The sequence below is a fragment of the Schistocerca americana genome, chromosome X, assembly GCF_021461395.2.
Source record: "Schistocerca americana isolate TAMUIC-IGC-003095 chromosome X, iqSchAmer2.1, whole genome shotgun sequence".
NCBI classification, from domain to species: Eukaryota; Metazoa; Arthropoda; class Insecta; order Orthoptera; family Acrididae; genus Schistocerca; species Schistocerca americana.
In genome coordinates, this window is record NC_060130.1 from 515,994,385 (window position 1) to 516,022,246 (window position 27,862).

The 27,862-nt window shown below is 41.9% G+C and overlaps 1 protein-coding gene and 1 pseudogene across 1 annotated transcript in view; one reads left to right on the forward strand and one right to left on the reverse strand.

Moving 5' to 3' along the window:
• Nucleotides 1-1,677: 1,677 nt before the first annotated feature.
• On the forward strand, nucleotides 1,678-1,795 carry LOC124556927 (annotated as a pseudogene).
• Nucleotides 1,796-3,061: 1,266 nt separating this feature from the next.
• Nucleotides 3,062-27,862, reverse strand: part of LOC124556108 (neuronal PAS domain-containing protein 4-like) — a 203,707-nt gene continuing 178,906 nt past the window's right edge. The window contains exons 9-10 of the mRNA XM_047130131.1: nucleotides 19,929-20,229; nucleotides 3,062-3,177 (exon numbers count right to left, since the gene is read on the reverse strand). Of these exons, the coding sequence (XP_046986087.1) occupies nucleotides 3,062-3,177; nucleotides 19,929-20,229 (417 nt within the window). The remainder of the gene's footprint in view (nucleotides 3,178-19,928; nucleotides 20,230-27,862) is intronic.

Sequence of the window (27,862 nt, forward strand, 5' to 3'; positions counted from 1 at the left end):
GTTGATTACAAGCAATAATGCAGAAGTTTGTCTAGCAGTTAACAAAAAAGTAAAACTGCAGGTCACCTACCCTGAACATTTGACACTGTATGCGATTCTGCTGAACAATAAATGATTTTAAAATGAAATATTGTCATTTGTGAATGCTTATACTGAGGCGGAGATGGCCGCTTAGTTTTCTCGGCCAGCCGCAGCCCAAGCAAATACGCGAGCGCCGAGTAATGACAGCTGCGGAGATTGCTGCGGCGGCTATTTAGGGCTGATGACAAGAGCGCACATCCGGCCGCGTAATCACAGTGATTGGATGCGCGTAATTGGAGGACTCCGCGACAGCGCGACACCGGCCGCTCACCGCTTCTACTATTGTTGCCAGAGAGTCTCGGCGCTGATACACAAGTCGAAGGCGACGTAGATTACCCAACGGGCTCTCGTGAGCGTTGGATATCGCTACGGTGCCAAAATGGGACAATTTACCATTTTTTCCAACGGAATTAAATCCGCTGACATGAAATGAATGCAATTAATGGGGATGAAGTCACTGACACGGAATGATATAAGTACAATACGTTCAGAAATGCTGAACCTGCAATATCAGGAGTTTCAGCAGTGTGTCAAGACAGTCATTTGTTTATACTTTTACATCACCTAATACGATTACAGATTTTCTTACATATAACGGATATCCGTTCAGTGTTAATATGACACTGTCCACATTACACGAGATGTTCGTAGTAATACTAAATCTAATAATGATAATACTAATAATTGTAGTAGTAATAGTAATAGAACAAACTGGCTTCCAAATATCTTTTGGAAAACAGAAGTAATGTCAAACATAAAGGATAGTGCCACCCAGTTAACAAAAGATACGGAACATTAAACTACGTGAACAGCTTAAATCTGAGCGAATGGGTTACAGTCGATGGGCTGGATAGAATTTACAACAATAGATACTTTTCACTAAATACCAAAATTCATCATCATTCATCATAATGTGTATGTATTCTGAGTACTTTACTTTCTCTGAGTTCTGCAAGGTTCGCAAGAGATCTTCTGTGAAGTTTGGAAGGTAGGAGACGAGATACTGGCAGAAGTAAGGCTGTGAGGACGGAGTGTGAGTCGTCCTTCGGTAGCTCAGCTGGTAGAGCACTTGCCCGCGAAAGGCAAAGGCCCCGAGTTCGAGTCTCGGTCTGGCACACGGTTTTAATCTGCCAGGGAGTTTCATATCAGCGCACACTCCACTGCAGAGTGAAAATCTCATTCTGGAAACATCCCCCAGGCTGTGGCTAAGCCATGTCTCCGCAATATCCTTTCTTCCAGGCGTGCTAGTTCTGCAAGGTTCGCAGGAGAGCTTCCGTGAAGTTTGGAAGGTAGGAGGCGAGATACTGGCAGAAGTAAGGCTGTGAGGACGGGGCGTGAGTTGTGGTTGGGTAGCTCAGGTGGTAGAGCACTTGCCCGCGAAAGATAACGGTCCCGAGTTCGAGTCTCGGTCCGGCACACGGTTTTAATCTGCCAGGAAGTTTCATATCAGGCTACATTCCGTTGCAGAGTGAAAACCTCATTCGGGAATATATTCAGAAGTTGGTACAACTGTGTCCGCCTGCTTAGCTGCGTGGTAACGTCCTTGCCTCCCGTGTAGCGAGCCCGGATTCGGTTCCCGGCCAGATTGGAGATTTTGCCAACAGCCTTGCCGCAGTAGTAACGCCGGTTCCCGTCAGATCACCGAAGTTAAGCGCTGCCGGGCTGGGCTAGCACTTGGATGAGTGACCATCAGGTCTGCCGAGCGCTGTTGGCAAGTGGGAGACACTCAGCCCTTGTGAGGCAAACTGTGGAGCTACTTGATTGGAAAGTAGCGGCTCCGGTCTCGTAAACTGACATACGACCGGGAGAGCGGTGTGCTCGTCACATGCCTCTACATCCGCATCCAGTGACGCCTGTGGGCTGAGGATGACACGGCGGCCGGTACGTACCGTTGCTTCTTCCAAGGCCTTTTCGGAGGGAGTTTAGTTCAGTTTTGGTCCAACTTCACAAATAATGAAAATTTTTGTTCGACGCTACAGACACGATCTTCTCGAAATTTACTGGAACCGAAGATTGATAATCAATTCAGTAATCCGTTACAAATGACGTGACGTTACAATGACCAATAAAGCTCAGCAAGTCATATGCCTTATACACATCGCTGTACCGAACATCGGTAATTTGCAAACGATCTGCAGTGAGAAGATCTGTCAGATATAGCAAAGGCCATGTGAAAACATAAGTTTGTACACATAATTCGTCTGGCAATATGTGACATCGATATTATCTCAAAATGGACTGTTAAAGACCTTGCAGTACCCTAAAGCTGTGTCCTTCACTTGGCGACAGCTGCAGAAGACGGTTTTACTAAACACCCGCTGAACAGTTCGACGAGTTCACACAGAATATTTCTAAGTTAGAGAAAATGTTCTGTTTAAGCCGTTAGCATTATATTAGTACTGTCTAAAAATGAGTGAGCAAAAAGAAAAAGTTGTAGTAGTTACTATACAGGATTACAGAAATATCCGCCTTATTAAAAATGTAAAAATGAATCACCTCTGTAGACGACGTCGGTTCGTTTAGAGAAGAACGAGAAATAATGCGAAAAATTATGTTTTGAGATGGACGAAATGAATAACAGAATAGGAATAATGAATCTGGGATAGCGATGAACATGATATAGAAATACTCTTCTGCAGCTGGACAGAAATAAGACGACTGAAATATACTGACAGGGAAGCTACATTGATGACAACAGTGCACAGTGGTTCTGGATCAGAGACTGTTTAGTGGCAAGTTTGTCCCAGAGTGTAATGGCTGAAACGGTGAATTAGGGGGAGAAAATAGGTCACTGCGTTCCATATCCATCAGTTCCACTCATATGTTTTCAGATAATTTAATTTAATAGCCTATGACAGCGTAAGACACAATCCTCCGCCATATACGTTCTTCTATAAGAACTGTTACCACCTACCTGTCACAGAAACGCTTATTTTAGTTATCGAAGCAGAAACTCCAATTAAAATGAAAATTTAAGTGCTCAGATAGCCTCAATCGTGGTGGTGGTGGTGGTGGTGGTGGTGGTGGTGAAGGAGGAGTAGGAGAAGGAGTAGCTACTAATATTGCAACTTACGTGTAGTTCTGTAAGTTCAGTATCTAACAGATAAGAATGATACTTACGGGAACTGCTTTCGATAAGCTGCATATCTGGCCACGAACCTCAACCCGACACAAACTTTCATATGCTAAGAAACATTCAGAATAACTTTTCTTTAACGTTTATCCCACTTAGTGCATCAATAAGTCATTTGTGCCCACTTCGCTATTTTTGCAGGGTTTTCTAAAGAAGTGTGGGCTCTGGATACGAATATTTCATTCGCGAGCATGATTCGAGCTTACTGCATCCGGTTCAGGTATCACTACAATGGAATGTGTCAGCTATAACGGCTACGAAGGCACATAAAACCACAAAATTATCTGTACTTTTAAGTCAAGTGAATCTGACTTCTCATTATTTTGAAGTAAATTATTTCACAAAGCAATTCTCATTAAGCTCTATTTCTGTATCAACAACAAGTAATTCTTAAATACGTAGCTACACGGTTCTAAGAACTGCTAAGAATAACTAAATGTAAGACATTCATGTCGAACATACATTTTCATTATTGGCTGCTGTCATGTTTTAAGTGTTTTCTCTTTAAAGTATATTCGTTATGAAGATTTTAACCACAAATGGTTTAAAAAAATTATTGCAGTAGTTTAGTGCATCGATTTATAACTACCATTTTTGTTTTCGGAGTTCAAGCGAAACATCGATGCTGATTCTCAATCGAAAATATATCTAATATTAAAAAATTGAAAAAAATGTGCTTTTCTGCGAGCTGTGAGATAGAAAAAGTGATACATTTGTGGCGTATGCTACTGAAAACTTGGTCATTTTGGACTTGTTAGTAACAGAGACGAAGAAGAAGGGAAAGGAGTGATACCACCTAGCGTTTGCGAAAGTTAAGGCACTGGTGGCAGAGGAATTTCGAATTGCATCAGAGTAAAGCAATATGCCCAAGTATGTAGGTGAACGTGCATCCTTTGAAAAGAAGTAGGTAATGTCGGACTCGAATTCTTTACTAATGGATTTACTCAACTTGTTCTAATAACGAGATGTTTTTACAGCAAAGATCGCGAAGATGGATGTAGGATTGCAGGCCACACGAGATATATGCAGAGACAAACTCCCACAATTCCCCATTATTACAGCAATGAAGCTAATAACTCTGTGTTTACGCAAGTGCCTGAAATTACGCGAGGAATGTTTGGTTGTGTACTTTGAACGGAAAGCGAGAACGATGTTGTCCAAACTATGTGCCTAAAACTACGAGGAGTATCACATACAGAATAAAACATCAAGAAACGTACTCCAAGACAGAAATATCAAAGATACAATTCTACAGATTCCTCGTTCGTGAATAACAAAAATGGTATGTCAAAAAGGGGCATAATACCAAGTTTTCAATAACAAGCCGTTATGAGCTTTGGCAATTTCAGAAACGACAAACGGCCAACTGGAGTGAAATGAATAATTATGCTAGGCCCAGCGAAAGCCGAACTGAATTGAAAGAAAAATGAACACATGTCAGAATGTATATGACGTTGGTCTTGATCCGCAGTTGTCTAATCACCGAACTAAAATAAATAAAAAACCTACTATCTATTTTCGGAACAAGGAGTACGACTCGTCAGAAATACGGCACGGGAGAGTCAAAGTTTGTAGTCTAGCATAAATAATAGTAATAGCTAAAAGAGCAATGTGCCACATGTCCGCTGTGGCTGTGGCGCTATAATTAGAGTGGTGCGCGTGGGCGTTAGGCAGCTCATAAGTAGCGCAGGCAGACGTGTAACACGCACACGCCCGCAGTCTGGGTACGCAGCGGCCACAGACGAGTGTTTGCCGCCCTTCTATCTGAAATGAGGCGAGGGCGTTCACTCTGTGCTCTCGTATTACCGAGTTACGACGCAGTGAACAAGGGACACACTATCAGATGAAATGGCTGCTCTCGTGACGCACGATAGCTTACGAATAAATAATGGAAGAATTAATATCGAGCTCTCATTATTTAAGGGATCTACATTGCTGTGAACTGTAAGGGGCACAATGATAGACTGCGAGTGGTTGACGCTTACGCCTACACGTGGTGACGCGTGGCGTACGTTGACAGCGCGCTAGCCACACCCATTGTTTCTTAACTTGGGCGATCTTGCAGGAACCAGTGTTTCACCACAGCCGGGTGGTCGGGCTACAGACATTAAGCTCTCGTTTTCTTGTCAAGTCACTGACCTCTATTACCTCCGTTCGGACGTACAAGATTTTACTTCTCGGAATCTTGCACAAACAAGTGTGAGGAATTCGCGGAGCGGAAACAAAATAAGCGCGAATTACACGCTGTGCAGGACTGGGGTCTTATCTTTGTGAGGAGTGACGTAGAGACATGGCGTGGCAGAAGGCCTAATGCTGCCTCTTCCAAAAGTTGGTGGCGGGGGAGAGGGGAGGAGGAAACAAGGAAGTTCGTTTACAAGACATAAAATGGTGCGAGAAAAGGAGAAAACAAACTCAACCTTTGATGTACAGGCCTCACAGAAATAAAGAAAGACTCGTATGCCATTGTTGCCTGGGAGACCCCGAGGAGTATACTTGGACGTCTAATTAGAAAAGGTTTCATTCCTCCTAGCGGAATGGCTTTCCTCCCGGTGTATGAAACTTATGGTTCAAATGGCTCTGAGCACTATGGGACTTAACATCTTAGGTCATCAGTCCCCTAGAACTTAGAACTACTTAAACCTAACTAACCTAAGGACATCATATACATCCATGCCCGAGGTAGGATTCCGACTAAATGATGTCTCGTCTGTATTATGCGGTGCGGTGCGATAAAGAGCAAGGGATTTACAGTTTTTCGCAGATGTCAGGGAGTCGCTAAGAATGATATATATCAGGCTGAACTAGGCACGGTACATTTCCTAACTTGATGTGGCTAGTATCTCATGTATCTAACACGCATGAATATCATACAGGAATCGGACTGCTCGTGTGGAGAACTAGGATCCCCTGAAGAGACTGTCATTTAATGTGTACTGTGCAGGCACCTAGGACAAATGACATGACGCACTTCATGAAAGGGTAAAATATAAAAACAAATGGACTAACTTCAAGGCATTTGGAGTCAAAGTATCGACCACATTACACGAACATTACAGGCAAACACGCCTGCATAGAATAACACAGGTAAGAACCCAAAAAAATGTTCAAATATGTGTTCAATCTTATGAGACTTAACTGCTAAGGTCATCAGTCCCTAAGCTTATACACTACTTAACCTAAATTATCCTAAGGACAAACACACACATCCATGCCCGAGGGAGGACTCGAACCTCCGCCGGGACCAGCGGCACTGTTCATGACTGCAGGGCCCCATACCGCTCTGCTAATCCCGCACGGTGGTAAGAACCCAACCTGATGGTACCAACGCAGATAGTGACTCTGACTACAACACGTAAACATATGAAAACCCGAGAATAAAAGCACTCAGACACATTCAATTATTCACCACACGTACGTAGAATAGACCGTGACTAGTTAGTGTGATGGTGCTAGGTCATGTTGAATGTGTAAAAAGTAAACATAGACATCGACTGGTAATTTAACCACATAGTTATGTAAAAGTATGAATGGTATACACTAATAATAATATAGAATAACCACAAATACACCGTTGAGCTAGTAACAGCGATTAACTCTAACACAGAACAGCACATAAATTACAAAAACAGCAGGACGTTTCCAGAATGGATGAGAATCCTGGACAATTGTAAAATCGCCAGGAACATGAAGAGCAGCTAAATTAAAACAAGAGGCTAGCAATGAAAAGTGTTGAACTCCAACACTCCATTCCCTTGTTTCAGTTTCCGGTTTGCGTTGGTGGAGAGTTCATCCAACATTATCTCACGTTTCTGTATCCTATTTTTCTTTCCTGTGTCATGTACAGTTAACGTCTTCCATCTCCTTTAACTAAATTGATTTGTTCAAGTCCATTCCTGGCGAAACTCCATCATTGGGCACATGAGCAAGTGATCAGTTGTCTGTGATTCTCCTCATTACAAAGCCTCTGTTAGCTTCCTTTCTATCTCTTCAAATGTCCCCCCGCTGCATGGTAATGGCGACGTCGTCTGCACATACGAATCTTTTTATTTCCGGCTGGTGTGGCTGGTCATTTGTGTGCATATTTTGCAGAATAGGGGTAAGAACGCTCCCTTGTGGTAATCCATCCTTTTGGTTTCTTTATTTATTTTCCTTCCTTGGAGGGCTATGTAGCATCTTCGTTTCTGCAGCACGCCTCTTGACATGAAAGTTAGTTGTATGTCCTTTGTTATTTTACAGACTTTCGCGTAGAGTCGTTGGTGTTTACCGTATCATATCCCACAGAAAGGTCGACAAAGAAAGTAGTACTTATTAATTTCCTTTCCAAACCATCTTCAACGTGTTGAGTCAGATTTAGTATTAGACACTTCCAAGACGTTAGCAATTCAGTACAAGAAATTGACGCAAAGGCTGGTGATCACGAATTTTGAGCCACTGTCTCTCCTCACGTTGCCAGTCAAATACTGGGGCGTGAAAAATTATACACAAACAGGATTCAAATTTGCTACCTTCTAGTTGGCCGTCTCGACTACTGGGCGAGTACCTCACACTAGACGACAGCTATCTAATCAACGCTGTAATATGGCAGGTTACAACATGTGGAGTACTGAAACGATGAATAGTACATACGGTCGCTGAAACAGCTGAAGTAGTACGACAACTTTGACGTTCGGTTGTGGTGCTGTAGTGGATTCTGTGTATTGGATGGTCTACGCCAGATCTGCTACTCCAAAGCTAATGAAACATACACGGTGACGTTCATTTTGATCGATGGATCCCGGGAGATGTTAAAGTTCACTCACATGCCCGTAAAGGGAAAATGGAAGAAACATTAATATTAGTGTATCATCCACGTCACTAGAGGCGGACTGGACGGTTATGAGGGAGGAAAAGAAAAATCAGGATGGACGGAAGGGTATTTGAAATCCACCCCATTTCGCGTTTTAAGCACCACCTTGATCGGGAATAGTTTGCATTTCGGTACTTTATATGTTCCCTTCATTTTATTTGTAATAGATTCTTGCAGAGTAACAAAAGGACCAAGGCAATACCACAGAATTGCGCCCCACACAATCACGTTTTACAACATACACGTAAGAGAGAGAGAGAGAGAGAGAGAGAGAGAGAGAGAGAGAAAGAGAGAGATCTTTTCCCCAGGAATTGTTTCCGTAGTTTCCCTAAAGCACGTAAGCCGAAAAACTGGATAGTGGGTTTGAAAAGACTTTTGCCTTTCTCCTTGCTTATCCTTATCCAGTCCTACCCTGTGCTGTGTTACGTACGAGCTTGTCATCGATGAATAGTAAGACTCAATCTTCCTGCATTTCCTATGAGAGAATCAGCTCGAAAGACCATCGTAGTTTCAATTATCACCTCCTTAATCCTTATAAAGTACTGTTTGACGTAAGCAAATTTTTATAGACAGTTTGATCCATGTTGAAGAACATACTGACATAAGCGGAATCGAAATTAAAATAGATCGTGAACTGCTCTGCGGAAGCTCCATACCTTTTGTTCTCTGTGCTGTGTTCGTGATAAACATGCCAACAGGGAATGAAGCGTATGATATTTCTCTGCAATGTTCTACAGTGGCTACTAAAATTACAAAGAAAACATGGTTTTAAAATTGAGGACACTCGTTCTAGAAAATACTATTTTTTTTATTATACTGCAATGCATTTCCTTTCTCGTATTACGCGTCAACTGGGAATCGATATGGATTTTCTGGTCATATGATCCTGCTTTGAGTGTGGCTGCACAGTCCTTTAAGAGTAATTACTGTTTGCAACACACTTAGAAAGGTGTAAATGAGACAGGGATGAAGAAAAAATGTTAGAATTCGCATCCCATGGAGGACGAAATTGTCAGAGACGGAGTTCTTGAATTAGAGTAGGATGGGATAATAAATTACCAGTAAATATAGTTGAAGAAGTCATCCGAGAACTCGCCTGAAAGAAAGAAGGAAGAAAAATTATCCACTGCGCACCCGTGTCGGCTATTCGGTTGAATGGGTCAAGAAAAACCACGGGAAACTACACGATAACGTGTTCACATTCACATCCCTCTGTCAGTTTCCTCATTGTTGTATCTATTTTCAGATAGTTATAGCTGTAAAACTTTTATTTACATCTTTCGCACTGTTTCACACACCCTCTATGGATGTTCGAAACATAAATAAATTACTATAACATGGAAAGTTGATCAGGAGCGTTCAGTCAGTTAACGCACTGGAGACGTATTCGTGAGAACAGAATTCAGATTCCCATCTTGCAACTGTTAATTAAGTTTGCCGTTGAAGTCTAAATCACTTGAGGTGAATGCTGGAACTGGTCCTTTGATAATGCCATTACCGTCCCCACCCCCAATCCTTCATCGACAGTGCTAGTGCACCGTTTCCACTGACTTGGCTGTCAACAACACGTTAATCTGTAAGATTTCTATTTTTTCCACAATCATGCCATAGTATCTATTCTACTTACACGACAGCACCTGACTCTAGATGTTGCTCCAACAGATTCTTAAACAACTCCGCTTGACATTATAAACTGGAGCCATCACGTCGGTCGCGTGCTTCTGCACAAACCCCTTCACTGGTATTTGTATTACAGCGAGAGTATCGCAAGCCATTTGCCTATCGCACGCCACACTTGCTGTTTTAGTTGCCAGCGGGCGCACTGCATCACTCGACTCACTGCCGTATAACACGCACACCATTTGCAGGCATGTGCCTGTCACTCAGCGACTTCACAGCTCACATCTACGTGTTCATCTACACACGTAGCTTTCGAATCTTTGTAGACAGCATGACGAGGCTACTTTTTATTCCATCATATGTTAGGCTTTCTCTGTTTCTACTGACACATAAGAGAGGTTATTTGTTGTGTGAGTGTGTTTGTTTATTAATCTAATTTTATTACGTTGCTCTTTACATGAGTATACAAATGACTGTTCGTAGGCGCCACTCTAAAAACCGGTTCTTATGCATTTGAAGTAATTTTCTCTAAGTTATTGTCCTCTTTCTGCGACTCTGGATCAATTTAAATTATTCAGTATCGACGTCATCCCCTCTTATCACGCATACAAGCCTCTGACCAATCATGTTGCTTTTCTTCGTACACGATCCGTTTTAACTGTCAGCTCGACCCGATATGGGTACTGCAAAGGGGAGCAGTAGTCTCAGAAGAAAGCTTTGCCTGACTTACAACTGTGCCTATTTGAGTGATCACTAATAGCCTCCCATACTCTCCTTCCCAGCTATTCATATCACTTGGATGAGCGCAGTTGTGAATCATTAACATACCAGTCAAAAGCTAATCCATTTTTATGTTTCGCGAAGGACAAAACATTCCATTTATCTACATCAAGGGCAAGTTGCCAGTCTGAGCACCATGCCGGTATTTTACGAGGTTCGTCTTTGTATTTGCTATAATTTGCATCGAACAAAACTTAACCCCACCATCAAAAGTTTGTGGTTGCAATTAATATCATCCACCCGATTCACTGATATATGCGGAGTGAATCGCATAAGAAGTATTACTGCTTCAATTTGGTGATGATTCAAAATGTCGAACGAGGATTTCGCCAAATGGTAGTACACCGAGGGACACAGTTTTATCACATGTTTTATCCTCTTAACTCTTGTATTAAGTGAAATATTGAAGCAAATATGGGTTTCTTTTTAGTGGAACGATATACATTTTAATAGCATTCGAAAGCACTTAAAAAGATAAGTATAGTGATATATAGGTTGTGCTGTTGGCGCTGAGACTTTTCACAAAGATATCCGATAAATATGATTGAAACTAAATGAGGTCATATCTGGCTATTGAGGTGTAAACAGCACCAAATGGGGACTTCATTTCAGCAGATAGCATTTTAAGTATGCTATTAGTTGGAAGGTGTAAGACTCAGTAACTCGTGTACAACTGGAAATCATTCTTGTACCAGTATAGTTAGATTTCTTGTAAGACCCTAGGTTAAACTCTCCTCTGACCATCTCTCATGCCATGTGTCCCAGTTGGATGTTTAAATGACACGATTCTGAAATCGTTGTATGTCTGAGACAGAAGCACGTAGTCGCTAACGTGACCGTAAGTAGTAATGGTCATGTTGTTCAGAATATCATTTCATTATCAAATATTATTTTGTTATCAATAATTCTCATAGATGTAATCGATTATACACCGACGAGTGTGACGTCCGTGTTATAGTGCCACAAATGGCAGACACTTTTTGTGGCTATTCGCTGACTTAAATATGATAATTTCCTACCCAAATTTTATTCAAATCACATCAAAATCTTTCGTTTGTGGAACCAACTGCGTAGATCGGATGCAACAACCTGCTTTCGATATCAGGCTGAACACCACCTAAAATTTTTAAAGATTGCGGAATTTTGCCCCAGTAAGTTATAACCGGAAATTCTTGACTTTCCTAACAAAGTGAATATTTAGCAATGTGAATACCATATATTTACCATGATTCTATATATCTATTCACATTTTAGTACAATAGGATTTCTCATCCGACAAAAAGTAATCGATGCGATTACTATGCTTTTGCCAGGTGTTCTTTCGAACGTAACTACCCGTTACATCATCCATGAAGAGTCACATAGGACTGAGTCAATGCAGTGATGCATCGCAGATCCTGCTCATGTGGTCAGCGTGATTCAGGCGTTTAAGCCTTGCAGGTATCGTAGTGGAGGTCGCTGAAGAGAACATTGATGTTTATTTTGGTTCCTTTAACACTTTCTTAAGCTAAATGAAGTACTTCTTGCAGCATGTCACGCAGTAGTACCACTTAAGTGACTCACAAGTAGATGAAAGAACCGTCGAAGTCTGGCCTTCAACTGACAGCTCGAGTTAGATGCAGCTATGGTTAAGGAACTAGACTTGCAATTTGGAGAAAGGGGCTTCAGATCCACATCCGGACGTCTTGATATAGGCTGTACGTGGTTTCCTTAAATCGCTTAAGGAGAGTGCAAGGTTACTGACATTGAAAAGGGAAAGGCATATTTACATCATTATCCAAAATTGTTTTTCTTTCGTCGACGACGGGGCGTTATGAATGAATTTTCCTACCACTTCCAAGAGATGGAGCAAGCACGAAATTCCACTATTAATGCACGTTTAACATGGAAAATTCCTGTAAGGTATATGTAAATGCAGAAGACTTTTCCAGTTATATTAATATTCGTAATTCATAAATTATTCTAAGTTGTATGTAAGAGAGGTGCCATTACAGCTAGCGTCAAGGGCCCTTCCTGTTCTATTAACGGATAGTGCCTGGCATTAGTGGTTGACTACATGCCTCTCGGTGAGTCGTAATTAATCTAATGTTATCTTTACTATTCCTACTTTTGACGTTTGCGGAAGATAGAGATTATTCCTGGATTGCTAATCGAGAATTTCTGTGTTGCATTTTGATGAGTGATTGTGCATTCTACATTTCCCTGAATACGCTCATTACCATCTGTTAGTCTAAACTGATGCAAGAGTTACGCATTCTCTATCGTAGACAATATGAATTTTTATAGCATCCTTCTATACGGCAATCGGTTTCCCAATGACTGGACGTATAAGTTTATTACATTTCATATATAAATATTAAAGAATTTTGCTTTCGAAATAGTATAGCACTACTGACTCTAGCTAAACTTCGGTAATGTTATAGCGAAAGGTTTCTGGATGTATCTATGGATATGGCCGGCTCTCTACGATCTGAATTGTTCCCGCGTCGAGTCACCAGGTAATCTACACCTTTCAAAGGACCTATGATAATTTACCGTTAATAACTGAATTAACTCTGCAGAAAACTTCATATACGACAAAAATGAGAATATCAAATAAATACCGTAGACCGTAACTAGGTCCCTTGGCTCACTGACAGATATCATGAGAAGTAGACTACAAAGTTGTCAAGTTCCCGGTCCGGCAGTTAAGGTTTATTTTCAGGTCAAAAGTCAAGTTTAGGGCAGTGCCCTATATTTAATATTCCTTTCCAGTGAATTGATTCCATCCCTGAAGTGTGACTCTAAAAAGTAGGCAAAATTTCTTCAAAAGTTGTCAAAATCTCTTCTTTAGACTCGAAACATCTCTCATACATGATTTCTTTTAGATGACGAAAGGTGGAAGTCATAGGGTTCCAAATTTGGTAAAGAGTGTGAAGTCTTATTTTTAAAGACCGAGTTTTCCCATTGTTAAAGGAAAATCGTGGACAGGTAATTTTTTAAAGTCTTTGAAGCTGTAACGTTGTGTTTGTTGCGTATTTCATATTCTCAACAGGAATTAATTTGAAGTTGTTGAGGGTTTATAAGAAGAGAGGTCTTTCATCTTCACCGGTTACGAAACGGCCAGCCGAATTCAACTCAGCCAAACTTATTTTTAAGATGTAAATGACGTGTGACTAGGGCCTCCCATCGGGTAGACCGTTCGCCGGGAGCAAGTCTTTCGATTTGACGCCACATCGGCGACTTGCGAGTTGATAGGGATGAAATGATGGTGATTAGGACAACACAACACCCAGCCCCTGAGTGGAGAAAATCTCCGACCCAGCTGGGAATCGAACCCAGGCCATTAGGATTGACATTCTGTCGCGCTGACCACTCAGCTACCGGGGGCGGACATTTTTAAGATGACACATGTGAAGAACGTGCAGAAACTGAACCACAGACGAAAGCTTCGAGAAAGCGCTAAACACGGAACTGGAGTATCAGTGACAGAGTGTCTGAAAGATCTGACGTCGGGTGGGTGACATGTTTGTTGAACGCTGACCAAAAAATTACAAGAACAACTTTATCAACAAGCGTTTGAAGACTTTTAGAAGTAATTCTACGAACGTTATTCTCCGAATCGTTACTGTGGAGGAGAAGGAGGTCTCCCACTACACACCACAAGTAAAACAATGGGCGGACGCCGGTGTCCCTACACTAAAAAAGCGATGTTACTCTCATCTATTAGAAAGAATGGCCAACGGTTTGTGGTACCCAGTGGTAACTCTTATTACTGATATCCATGGAAAGAGGAAAACAGAGAAGTGATGTTTTCTTTTGCTTCGCAACAAGTGCTAGTGCTCTTTTCACATTCACTGGGAACCATCATGAATCGCAAAGACTACAGTTTAATTATTGTCTTTGAATAAAAGTGTCATTTCGGTTCGTCTCCTTGCGTATTTGTATCATTTACATTCTTTACTGTGCTATAGTAGTTCTTTCAATGTTAGGTTCAAGTTTCGTCGAGTTATGATACTTTGCAGTTACACATCATGCGAAAGTTAGTTTCGTCCTTAAGTTTTGCACACTGGTGTATTATTTTACTCGCTTAGTAAAGAAGAAAATAAGTACATGTATAGCTCGTAACCTATTTCAGGCACTGAAAGGTTTTCTAAGGGTAGGTGGTTATATCCATGAAGAGAAAATCGAAACTCTGGACCTGGAAGTTGAAGTATCAGCCCTGGAAGTAAGTGAGAAACAATTCAAGGATGTGCTGGTCAGGATTAATCCCGTACAAGAAACGAAAAGAAACTTTTTAGTAAGCAGAGCTGAAACTAAGAACTCATTAGTATTCAAACTTAATATACTTGCATTGTTTGTCTATAATGTGGTAACAAGAGTTCGCTTTTTATGGGTCAGATGGTAGAAGTTTCACACACAGAGAAAGCAGCCACTGGAAATGTATTGACAAGAAGAAGAATAACGCTACACATGTGGGACACACTGGAAGAAGACGAGAAGCAAGTTGGAAATTAACCAGCAAGTGGCTTTATTACAGAAGTCGGAACTATAAATAATACAGTAATGGCGAGTGAGACTAGTTTCTGTTCTGGATCTCTTACTGTAGCTACAGTAGTGTGTTTCTTGAAATGCAACTAGCGGTACATACGGGATAAAATGTATAATACAATTTTTTATTGCCTACCATTGTTCTGGTTGATAGCTTGTCGTGAATTTGATGTCGGAAACTGTTACCTGGATAAATGCAATGTATCCATTTTTTCTAAACGCAACCTCTAGTTAAATGCAGGCAACAAAGTGCTCATGAGACGGCCCATTTACTCTCGCATTCCACACATACTGCGTCATCGGGGCAGAGCTCTGTCTTAAGACCGCAATTAAGGCAACACGAAGAGAATGCAAACATCGGAATCTATCACAGTGAAATGTTTCAGCGCAAGTCTCCTGGCAGTTTTATTTGCTCAGAGGAGACCAACACGTCGTAATTTTTCATCAGTATGGCGGTTTGTGTTGCAGTCTATAGAGGTTTCTCAACAATAATTCTATTCTTAAGTGAATGATGATGTTGGTGTTCTGCGTTTCATCATATGTAATGTGGCCGACCGACAACTCACATATCGCAGAACAGTTACTGAAAGATAAGATTTATTCGAAAGGCAGCATTATACCGAAATAGTTCGAAAAACTTATGTTCTGAATAAATCCGAAATTAAATAACAATTTTGACAAAAAACTATCCACACTATAACACAGTATCATAGTAATATTACTTTTTTAAGAGAAGAAAAAGAAAGAAATGGAAAGAAAAGAAAAGAAACGAGTTCGCATTAGCTTTGGATCAAGGGAGCCACGTCATCCAGCTCTAATAACTGCTTATACTAGATTCGTAGGTTCCGAAGATACAGTAGAATAATTGATTAATTTACGTTAGCTAACACGTTTTTATTCATTTGTTCAGAGTTTCCCCGTTCAGGGCTGCTAGTGCTCCGTGGGCACCTCCCCAGGTGGCGAAAGGGCAAAGCCTTCCACGTGTGGGTGGCTCCGGGTAAATGAAACACCCGGGCGGACTAAAACTAGCAACATGGACGGCGTCTCTATTCCAGTGGAACAACCTGTCAGAGGCGTCTCTTACCCCTTGTTATTGGCAGCTTCGAAAATTACGTCGCTAATCCGTTTTGAAGCATGTGTGGCGATTATGCTCCTCACCTACGAAGTATGATGTGCGGCAGCAAGGTAAAATGTTTCGGATTTAAATTAGTCTCACATTCGGATTTCCAGTTGGGAGCTGCTTTAAGGTCACAAAATTTTAATTTTACAGAACGATAAAAACAGTTCTTTCAAACACGCACATACAGTTGTCGGTCACTAATGGGAAATGACAGTTTGGCAGGAACAGAAGAGTAATTAGAGGAAATAAACTGCAGCATTGTTGGCTTAAATGAAATACGTTCTAAAGGTGAAAACTGCCTTCGCCTAAATTCAGGGAACCTCTTCATTAGTGTGGTTAATCAAATGGAAAACTAAAGGCAGTCGGATTTTTAGTAAACAAACCATTATAGATAAGACAGCAGTACTAGAAGGTACTTCAAGAATAACAACACGTGCTGTCCCAAAAAATATCAAAAAGTATAAAGCCCAAAGAGTTCAAGCATATGCACCTAGTCATTCTGATCACGAGATGAAATCCTTCTAGGAATGCATGAAAGAGGACTTTGAAAAAGGGAGAAATTGATTTTATAGATTCATAACTGATGACTTTAATGCCAAAGTTAAAACCCAGAAAGAAGTTGATTCAGTTTTTGGCAAATACAGACTAGATGAAAGATGACGGAGATAAGAGATTATTCAGTTTGCAGAATGCATGATACCACATACTGTGAATATGTGAATATGAATTTTAAAGATATCTCCGTGCTGAACAGGTTCAATACAAACAGTGACCATCGACTAATAAGAGCAAGATTTGAAGTGGATACAAAAGATGAATGAATGCAACTAACTGAAGGAAAAATAAAAATATTTTATCTCAAAACCCTCGAATAACTATAACAAGACTTTCAATAAAAAATTAAGGGAAACTTAAAAGAATGTAAAGCAGAAGACGTAACAAAGATACTAACCACGGCAACCAGAGAAATGGTTGGCTTATGTAATTCTCAAAACTAACCCAAGAAACACACAAATAAAACGATAATTTGAGGGAAAAAGAGAAGAAAAATTAAAGTGGAAACAACCTAAGATAAGATAGAATACACATAACTGTACAAGTCCCTGAGAAAGAGCATGAAAGAAGACCCACAGAAGTATGAAAAAGGTACACTGAAAACAAGTTTTAAAACTAAATCTGATTTAAAGATGGCCAAGCGGAAGTTTACGATTAAAAAGAATTAGCTGACAGCGTTGGACACAGATAGGGGCCAAATTACAGATAACAAATGAACACTCAACTACGCTGGAAATATTACAGTAGCACCACAATCCCAGTGACTAGCTTTACATGATATACAATACAAATTTAGTGTAAAGACACACCATCTCATGAGCATGCAGTGTATCGAAAGCTTAATAATGGGACAATAAAAAGTTTTAAAGCAATATAGAGTATCTGTTGATGGTTTACACATAAATCATACGCAATTTTGTCGTAGTCACGGTTTTCTATTAACTTGTAATAATAGACACTTACACTGGAGTAAAGCGTTCCAAAACTGCCTTTCTCAGTTTTTATGAGGTTCCATCTACAATCAGCAAATTATTGATTTAAATAGTGACTACAAATAGAAGACAATGAAAGCAAAACTATACAGACTTTTTCATAAAACATTAATTTGTACTGTGCATCATTTGATGTTGCCAAATGTTGATGTAGATAGGAAAGATAGACGGTAAATAAAAGATATGCATGCAAAGCAGAAAGTGGCAGAGTAGAGAACGTGGAAACGGAAGAGCTGAGCATTGGAATGGGTATAAGTGTAAAGATGCTCATTGTCACCAGAGCTGGTCAGCCAATATGGAGAAGTACGATAACTGCAGTGCCTGTGTTGTTAAAAAGAACGATGCAACGTGGTGACCACAGCCGTTATGAAATACGTGAAATGCTTCTGCAGTTGCCAACTGAACAACGACCAGCTCCATAAGGGAATGACGACTGTGAAAATTTTTTCCGGACTGGAACACGAGCCAGGATTTCTCGCTTTACGCGAGCGGTTGCCTTAACGCTAAACCGCTTTGGCTATCTATGCACGTCTCACGGCCAGGTACAGACTTTCATACGTCGTCGTTTCTGTGTCACAACCCGTACTCTTATGCACATTATGTAATTCCCGTACACTGGAGAACATTATAATTGAAAGGTGCTGCCTGGTATCGGCGGATAAATAGGATAATTGGAACTTCCTGGCAGATTAAAACTGTGTGCCCGACCGAGACTCGAACAGGCAAAGGTCCCGAGTTAGAGTCTCGGTCGGGCACACAGTTTTAATCTGCCAGGAAGTTCAAATGGTTCAAATGGCTCTGAGAACTATGGGACTTAACTACTGAGGTCATCAGTCCCCTAGAACTTAGAACTACTTGAACCTAACTAACCTAAGGACATCACACACATCCATGCCCGAGGCAGGATTCGAACCTGCGACCGTAGCGGTCACGTGGTTCCAAACTGGCGCGCTTAGAACCGCACGGCCACACCGGTCGGCAATCTGCCAGGAAGTTTCATATCAGCGCACACTCCGCTGCAGAGTGAAAATCTCATTCTGGATACCTCCCCCAGGCTGTGGCTAAGCCATGTCTCCGCAATATCCTTTCTTTCAGGAGTGCTAGTCCTGCAAGGTTCGCAGGAGAGCTTCTGTAAAGTTTGGAAGGTAGGGGACGAGATACTGGCAGAAGTAAAGCTGTGAGTACCGGGCGTGAGTCGTGCTTCGGTAGCTCAGGTGGTAGAGCACTTGCCCGTGAAAGGCAAAGGTCCCGAGTTCGAGTCTCGGTCGGGCACCAGTTTTAATCTGCCAGGAAGTTTCATATCAGCGCACACTCCGCTGCAGACTGAAAATCTCATTCAGGATAATTGGAGTTCGTGTGTTGTTACGAAGAACGGAGCAATGTTCCTTCGGACATGTGTGCATGGAGTCGTGCACGGATAGCCAAAGTGGTTCAGGCGGCCGCTCGCATAAAGCGGGAAATCTGGGTTCGAAGCCCGGTCCGGCACAAATTTTCACAGTCGCCACTCCCTTGTACAATTTATGGTAGTTCGTATTCGCAACTGCGAATACGTTTCATGTATTATATAATATGGAGAAGAATTGTTAGGCTAGGCCATAGATGACTCAAGAGACATTGTAACAGCTAGAAAAGTTCCCATGGGGCTAACAGAAAGATTTGCTGAATGTTATGTCGGGAGTATAGTGTTACACAACAGTGAATCACGGGCAGTTAAAAAGAAAGAGGAAACATATTAACAAAGTTTTAAAGTGTGGCTATGGAGGACAATGATTAAGGTAGAGGAAGAGGTGGGAAGAGAACTGGACTGATGGGCGACATTAAAAATGGATGACTATACAGACAGGTGAAGGAAGTTGTTCAGAACAGGACTCGATAGAGAGTCTACAGTTCCAACTTGGCGTAAGTCAGGTACAATAAAGAAGAAAAAAGGAAGTAGAATGAAGAAGCGCGCATAGCAGTGGCCAGTCCTGCGTCATATTATGCGGAGCACGCTGTTTGACCGTCATTGTAACTAAAAAAAATGTTCAAATGTGTGTGGAATCTAATGGGACTTAACTGCTAAGGTCATCAGTCCCTAAGCTTACATACTACTTAACCCAAATTATCCTAAGGACAAACACACACACACCCATGCCCAAGGGAGGACTCGAACCTCCGCCGGGACCAACCGCACAGTCCATAACTGCAGCGCCATAGACCGTTCGGCTAATCCCGCCCGGCTCATTGTAACTGAAGGATTGAGTTTGCAGAGATAGGAAGTAAGTGTCACACCTTTGGCGGGTGTCGTGTCGTCTGGCGAGTGCGCCGGCCGCTGCGGGTGCGGGGGCGGCTGCAGAGGGAAGAGGCGGTGGTGGTGCAGCTGGTGCGGTTGGTGCAGCTGGTGCCAGGGCGGCGGCTCCTCGTGAGGGGGTGGCGCGGGGGCGGCGGCCAGCGGCGGAAGCGCTCCCGCCCCCACGCTCGGCACGTACTGCTCGCCCGCCGCCGACCACTCGAACGTGAACGCGCTCGCCGACGGGTGCGCCGGGGTGCCGCTCGGCGTCGGCGGCGTGCACGTCGTGTACGGGCTCAGCTCCTGCCACACACCGCCACACCGCGCTCACAGCTCTGCCTCCTCCGAGCTTACGCTAAAGCTATGTTGGATAGCACTGGAAGATCGGCGGTGGCGCGGAGCAGAGTCCTGCGTTGCGGCCATTGCTTAGCGTACTGCAACTTGTTAGCTACAGATGAATGTTGACATAAGCAAAGTGCATTCTGCTTTGGAGGATTTGTCCTCCGAATATGAGTCCGGTTACAGAACACGTCCTGAGGATAATGGAAAGTTTTATTCAAGGCTGTAATATTAGTAGCTGTTGTATCATTTTTTAGGATCAATTTTATTATGGTTTATGAGTTTCGACTAATTACTTTGTCATCTTAAAAAGCCTAAAAGTGGCCTTACTATCAATAAATACACTACAGTCCCATTTATAGGTGACATTTCATATCGTATAGCCAATTTATCTAAAAAAATATGACATCATTGTGCCCTTTACCATCAATAATGCCAGCAAGTTGCTCTTTATACGTAATGAGATACTTCCAACTGACAAATTTCTCAACTATGAAGTATATAAACTATAATCTAACATATGTCCGAATTTTTATATAGGATAGACAGGGAGGGCATTTAAGAACCGCATTCGTGAGTACTTACTCAACAAAGATGGTGCGAATTCATGTAAGTCAATTTCTGCATCCTTGCTGAACATGGAAATTTGACGTATGGTTGACAAGGGCTACAAAATGAACATTTTACAAGAATTTGAAATATACTGACATTCTCTCCTAAATTCAAGAAAAAATTTTGAATGATAAACTTGCATTAAAAAACAGACGAAATTCTAATTGCATATCATCTCTTGTAAAATGTCAAAATTAGCCCATTGTATATTAGAACTGTGTGTGATATTTTCAAATGAATTATACATCACTTAATTACATATCTTTCTTATATTTTTATATATGATTTTATATGTATATATTCCTTACTGTAAATTGTCAACCAGAGTTTAAAGTAATCGCATACAATATGGACATACCACGGCATTATGCTTCTATCAAGAAGATACTGACTTCTTCTAAACTAGGACTAAGTACGTTTCTGTAATATACTTTTTATGCTTCACATAAATGTATAACCAACATCTAAGGATTTATAATATCCCTAATTTTCTAAGCTTCTGAAGACGCGAAATTAATTTGTTGAAACTGGGCAAGCATAATAAAATCTATTTACAACTGATGACTTAATTTTATCCTAAAAATGTTAATGGAAAGTATTACACCATATACACTTTGACCGAGCGCGAGCAAAATGATAATACAGAATTTCCATCTTCTTTTCCTTCGCATTAACGACACTGGAACGGCGTGTTAGATCTCATTTTGGCACCGTTAGTTTAGTGGTAGAGGGCGGTCGATGGTCGTCCCCCTCCTCCGCCCCGCTCCACGAGACCGAATTTCTGTACCCCACATGACTGCGTCTAGTCCCACACGTGTAAAAGTATGAGAAATTTTCACGAATCATAGTGGGACACGGGTAAAAGCCCGGTATCCACCAAAGTGGACGTGAGAAACCGCCTAAAAACCACAGCCAGGCTGTCCGACACACCAGTCCGCGTCGTCAATCTATGGGCGTATTTGTTACAGATCCAGCGCTCCTCCCCCAATCACGGAAGCGGTGTGCTAAATCGGGCGGCTATATGGGAGGGGGGGGGGGGGGAGGGAGGTTAATCCTGTATATCCATGAACGTGGAATATATTGATTTAAATTTTATCCTAAGGCGAAATTATTTTCACTACAGGAAAAAGCCATTCCTACTGATGAAGATTCTTGGCTATTGAGTGCGTGTAATGTTACTGCACATTTTACAGATGGAGAGCGAAACAGTATGATCAGATGACGTACTAGTGCAGCTTGTCGCAATCTTCTTTATTCTGAGATAGGTCGAATTATTAGCATAAGGGAGATGGGAGCACAATACCCACAGATCACACAAAAGGCTATAGTGCAATGACTGCAGACGGGTAGTGGCGAGATCGACTGAAGGCAACAGTGTGACGAGAAAAGTAGGTGCGAATCCTTCCTGAAGAACTACACCACGAGAAGGTCATAAAATTGCACGAATGACTGACGAAAAGACGGATGACGACAGCTGAAACCGAAGATGGATTACAGCCACGTTTCACCACGAACTGTCGGGAACAGATTACTGGAAGACGGGATCAGACTTCGAGTTCTCATTTGTGACAATAAAGACTTGCATGGTGCAGAGTCAGCTGGGACGTCAAGTTACATTCTGTGGTGTTGAGCGATAAGTCTCGCTTCAGTCTCTGGCGGTCTGGTCGATATTAACTTGTCCGTAGACTATCGGGTGATAACACATACGAAGCTGCGATTGTAGAGACCTACACCTTTCCAACTTCGTGGTTACTGCAAGGGGGCTGAATGCTTGTCGGCACGTAGCAGTAATGGTAAACTTTGTTGTCGTATCCTCCATAACCAGAGTACCAATGGCATTTTCCAGCAGGATAATCCAAGACTCCACTCTGGAGTTCACACTACAAACTCATTGAGTCATGCATGGATCCTTGAGTGGTCTGCTCGTTTCACTGCTTAAAGACCAACAGGGGACGTCTGGCATGCAATGGGAAGATGTACATTTATGTACGAGTCTGTACCTTCACGAACTGACACGGTGTTTCAGGCGTGGCAAAACGTTCCTCAGCATGACTTCTGAAGGCTGTTTACTTCCATGCCCAACGATTATTAAAGTGTGTTCATGCCCGCAGGGGTCACACCTGATACTGACGTCGACACTGGGTATCAGTTGCGAATAAAACGATAATTTATTCAATAATACTCATGATGTGAAAACATGTCCACAAAGTTCAGCAAATATAGGAGTGGTGATTCATAGTGTAACGTTTCCGTTACCGTCGGTGTAAATTCCATGTTTCGTATGGCGAGGGGCGATCCCTAAAAGTTGGTTACGCTGTTGCCAGCTTTCAACTTCAAAGTACAATCCTTTATCGCGACACGATGGAAATTCGTAGCTCCATTATAATGTGGCAACACTCAGACGTTGCTGTAAAAACGTATATAAAATCGTATAACGTGATTGGTTGTGGTAGACATGCGAATCAGTTGCGCCAAGTCCACGTTAATTGTCAGGCATTGTGCACGACGGCCGAAAACTGCTGCTTGTCTTTGTGTAAGGTACCGTTACAGCACAGCGGTACTGCTGGGACTTTATTTTCGATGGTGTCCGTCTGTTTAGGGTTGCGATGGGTAGCAACCTTCTGTTTTTGGACGACAATTTCCGCCCATACAGGACGGACGAAGAGTCGTTCAAAGGAAAGTGAAGATATTCAACGTATTGTATGGCCTCCATACTCAAAGACTTAATCCCTATAGAAAAGGCCAGGGATGCTCTTATCAGACGTGTTTCTCAACTAACTGCCCTCCCTGAACCGTGCAATAACTGAAAACCGCCTTGAGAGAGGAGTAGGGCAATATCGCCAAAGGACCGCTAAACAATTTGGTAGCCAACACGAATAACAGCTGCAAAATGTGCATTGGTGCCAGAGGAGGACATATTCAATATTGCGAGTCCGATATCGACCTTTATGTTGGGAGGCTGACTTCTGTAAAATGTGAACGTTGTTTATGTCTCTTATCCTGCTTCCCCACGTGGTGAAATCTGTACCAATTTTCATTATGAATATACCACTGCACCTGTACTACGTAAGTACTGCATTTCATGGCTTCCATCATTACCTATGATAATTCCTATCCTACAGTCTTTCTGCTGCTTAGAATTTTTTTAATCAGTATAGTTAAACGTACGGATAACTAGACTTACATTTCTCACACTCATATTGAATATTATCTCTCTGCAGCCAGTTCATTATTGTTACTTCTTTCCTGCAGCAATTATTTCTTTGTTTACTGCTTCACAAATAAATTCAGACTACATTTCACGCAGTTAGTCTGTAATCCCTTGCTGATCAATAATCTGGTACTTCTGCCCATACACCACAGCAACCCACCGAAAGAAGCACCATATTCATATTCATATTTTTCACGGGGTCGAAGGCCAAGATCACTCAATCCCATGAGCATCACCGAGTAATTTTTCACAGCGGTTAAGGAACTTTATTGATTGTCGGGAAGAACGTCCAGATAACTGGTTGACCATCCTCGGCCAGATTTTCCGTGCTCTTCTTAACTCACTTCAAGCAAATGAAGCGTTAGATAGTGTTATCTGATACAGAAATATCCAGCGAGAATCTCAGTGATGGCACGCGTTTCTATCGCCAGGAAGAGGGGAGTAATTGACCGCACACACAGCTTCTCATCATAATAATGTACAACAATATAATTGCATTTTCTCAGTTGCCTATAAAAAGGCACACATTTAAGAAGCACTCGTCCAGCAAATCGTCCACAGGCCACAAAAGAGCATGACTTGCCTTGAGTGCAGTGTTGCTTATCCAACGCTATGATTATTCATGTCATTGGGTACATGCTTTCTTGAATTTCAAGTTAAGCATCCTGCTGTCTTCATAAAAACATTTTCGCTCGTCACAATAGACAGGTAATTGTGTACTGGTTGCATCGCAGAGAGAGCACATTGCGTGACGTCCCCAATTGGTGTGGGGAATATACTAATATCCACTGACGCTTCTTATATTGAGCTCACTAAAACCTACGATATGTCTTTCTTGCCTCCTGTATACACGTTTACTAATTGGTAATAGTAGACTAACGACATTTACATAATGTGCTCTGTTCAGGGGAACAGTAACGATTTGAGTAGTCTTCTTAACTGTTTCCATTGCCCCATTTTATTTTCCTCAAGTCTCATTATTAAGATAATGCGTAACTCTTTACGTCAACGGCCTTGCTGCAGTAATAGCACCGGTTACCGGCAGATCACCAAGTTAAGCTGTGTCGGCCTTGGTTAACACTTGGATGGTTGACCGTCCGGGTCTGCCGAACGCTGTTGACAACCAGGGAGCACTTAGCCCTTAGGAGGTCAACTGAGGAGCTACTTGACTGGAAAGTAGCAGCCCCTGTCACGTAGCAGCTCCTGTCACGAAATCCGACAAAGACCCGGAGAGCGGTGTGCTGACCTCATTCCCCTCCATATACGCATCCAGTGACGCCTGTCGGGTGAGGGTGACGCGACGATCTGTCGGTACCGCTAGGGCTTTCGAAGCCTGTTCAAACGCGGACTGACTCTTTAGAGGTGTATATTTAACTGTGTAGGAAATCCAAGAAGTTCCGAGACCGGTTTTATTCTTGGCGTATGAGCGATGTGAACGCAGTATCTACGGTGGCAGCTTAAAATGACAACTGTACACCACATACGTGCACTCGACCACAAATTTGTGAGTAGGTAAGGATAAGTAGTGGACGTGCGTCAACGTTGAGTCACAAGTGGAATTGGAGCAAAATGTCTAAGTTAGGTGTTCAAGACATCACCCAGAATGTTTTGAAGAAGAGAAAAAAAAAATAGTTCAAATGGCTCTGAGCACTATGGGACTTAACATCTTAGGTCATCAGTCCCCTAGAACCTAGAACTACTTAAACCTAACTAACCTAAGGACATCACACACATCCATGCCCGAGGCAGGATTCGAACCTGCGACCGTAGCAGTCCCGCGGTTCCGGACTGCAGCGCCAGAACCGCACGGCCACCGCGGCCGGCGAAGAAGAGAAAAGTGTGTGCAAAGTTTATCCCGCACATCTCTACTCCAGAACAAAAACAACAACGAGTGGACGCCCGTCGCGGCTTCATTGAAATGCAAACGCGGCCTTTTTTTTGTCTGTAAAAATCGTCACGGGTGACGAGACCTGATGTTATCAAGACGAATCTACCACAGAACGTCAAAATTCAGAAAGTCACATGAAAGGTCAACTCTTTGACTATGTAACCGATATTCAAAACACTGTGACGCGCGGGTTAAACAACATCCCAAAGAAGGACTTTTCTGACGGTTTCAAATGGTTGTATGAACGTACTGTGTGTTGCAGTCAAGTGGCGAGAGACTAAGTGGAACGCCTGAAACAGTAAAGAAAAAAAAAGAAAAAATAGAAAAAGCCTTAACTTTTCTCAACGTTTTATTAATCCAATCTCTACACTTGTTAGGCTGACGGGGTGATATATTTTCACTTTAATGATATTTAAGTTATGCCCTTGCTTCTTAGTTCCTGGTTAATGAAATGCATGATATGAGTGAATGTCTCAGAATATATCACTAAAACAAAGAAATACTGGGATTTAACGTCCCGTTGACGACAAGCTCATTAGAGACGGAGTACAAGCTCGGACTGCGCAAATAGTTAAGAGTGTTCTTTGCAAAGGAATCATCCCTGTATTTGCCTCGAGAAATTTTGAGGAACAGTAGAAAACCTAGATAGAACAGCCGGATGAGAATTTGAATATGCTACCCCAGTAGCTTGTCAGTGCATCATCTGGCCTGGTATTTTTTTAAAACGAGGACGAAACATTTTCGACTTTTATTAAGATATTTAAACCCTGTGAGACCGAATAGGAAGTTACGACAGCATGATGTATGACCATATACTGAAAAAAAAAATACTAGATCTGCTTTCGAGTTACGATCTTCGGCATTCAGCGCTCCTTTCTTTTTCTCGGATACTATGCATCATTAAAGCTAGAAGGGAAATGTGTCATAACCACTCGTTGATTTGCCTTGGACATTCTCTCGCATAACCACACATGCAAAAATAGCTACAAGGATGTGAAGCGCCGCTTCTGTCCATGTTTTAGTATTTCCATCTTCTCTTTTCTTATTATTAATCTGACACATCCGTGTATTCTCCCCACAGTTTTCAAATTGTATATTTATCTCTATCAACTCAATTAGATTTATTTTTCTCAGGCAGCTGCTGATGTAAGCACTCGTATCTTGGTCTTCATCTAACACAGAAGTACAATTGTATGTCCCTAGGAGTGTTTTTAATACTGCATCCTCGCATTTACTGTGTAAGGCTATGTTAATTCTGACATTCGACGAAAGGAAAACTGAGACAACAAGAAATCTTTTCATTCAAGGACATTGTAATGCTACTTAACATAGTCGAAAGACACCTGTGTTGGTGCTGCAGACGTTCTCAACGCAGCTGAGTGATATTACTGTTTTATGGAGCTTCCGGGGTCAATGTTCATGGTGTAAACGAAAGAATAAATGTCTGATGCGTGAAAAATCAGTTGTGTTACCTTAAAATTTTGACCCCCTTCCAGAAACGTTTAGTTACACTTGCAGTAACTGCGAAAATATTCTTATCTAGTGTTCGGATCGGGCTGAAAATACAGGGGCAGGTAAACTGGCTATATGAGTGGACTGTGAAGGTTGGGCCGAAATAGGCAAAAGTTACGTTTTCGTTAATAACAATGCTTTCTCGCAGACAGCTGGCTTACTTATGAACTTTGTGTTAAACTATGTTTCGGCTGCATGTCAGACCAAAATTCAACCAAAAATCCATGTACAACTAAATACCGTACTTCATGCAGAATGGAAACTTCCAGTGGCACAAGAATTTAGTTGACAGCTTTGCCCATGAGTAAAAGCGGTAATAATAAAAGAGTCATTTACTGTATTATTTTGTTGAATGACGTCTTTGGAATGGATAA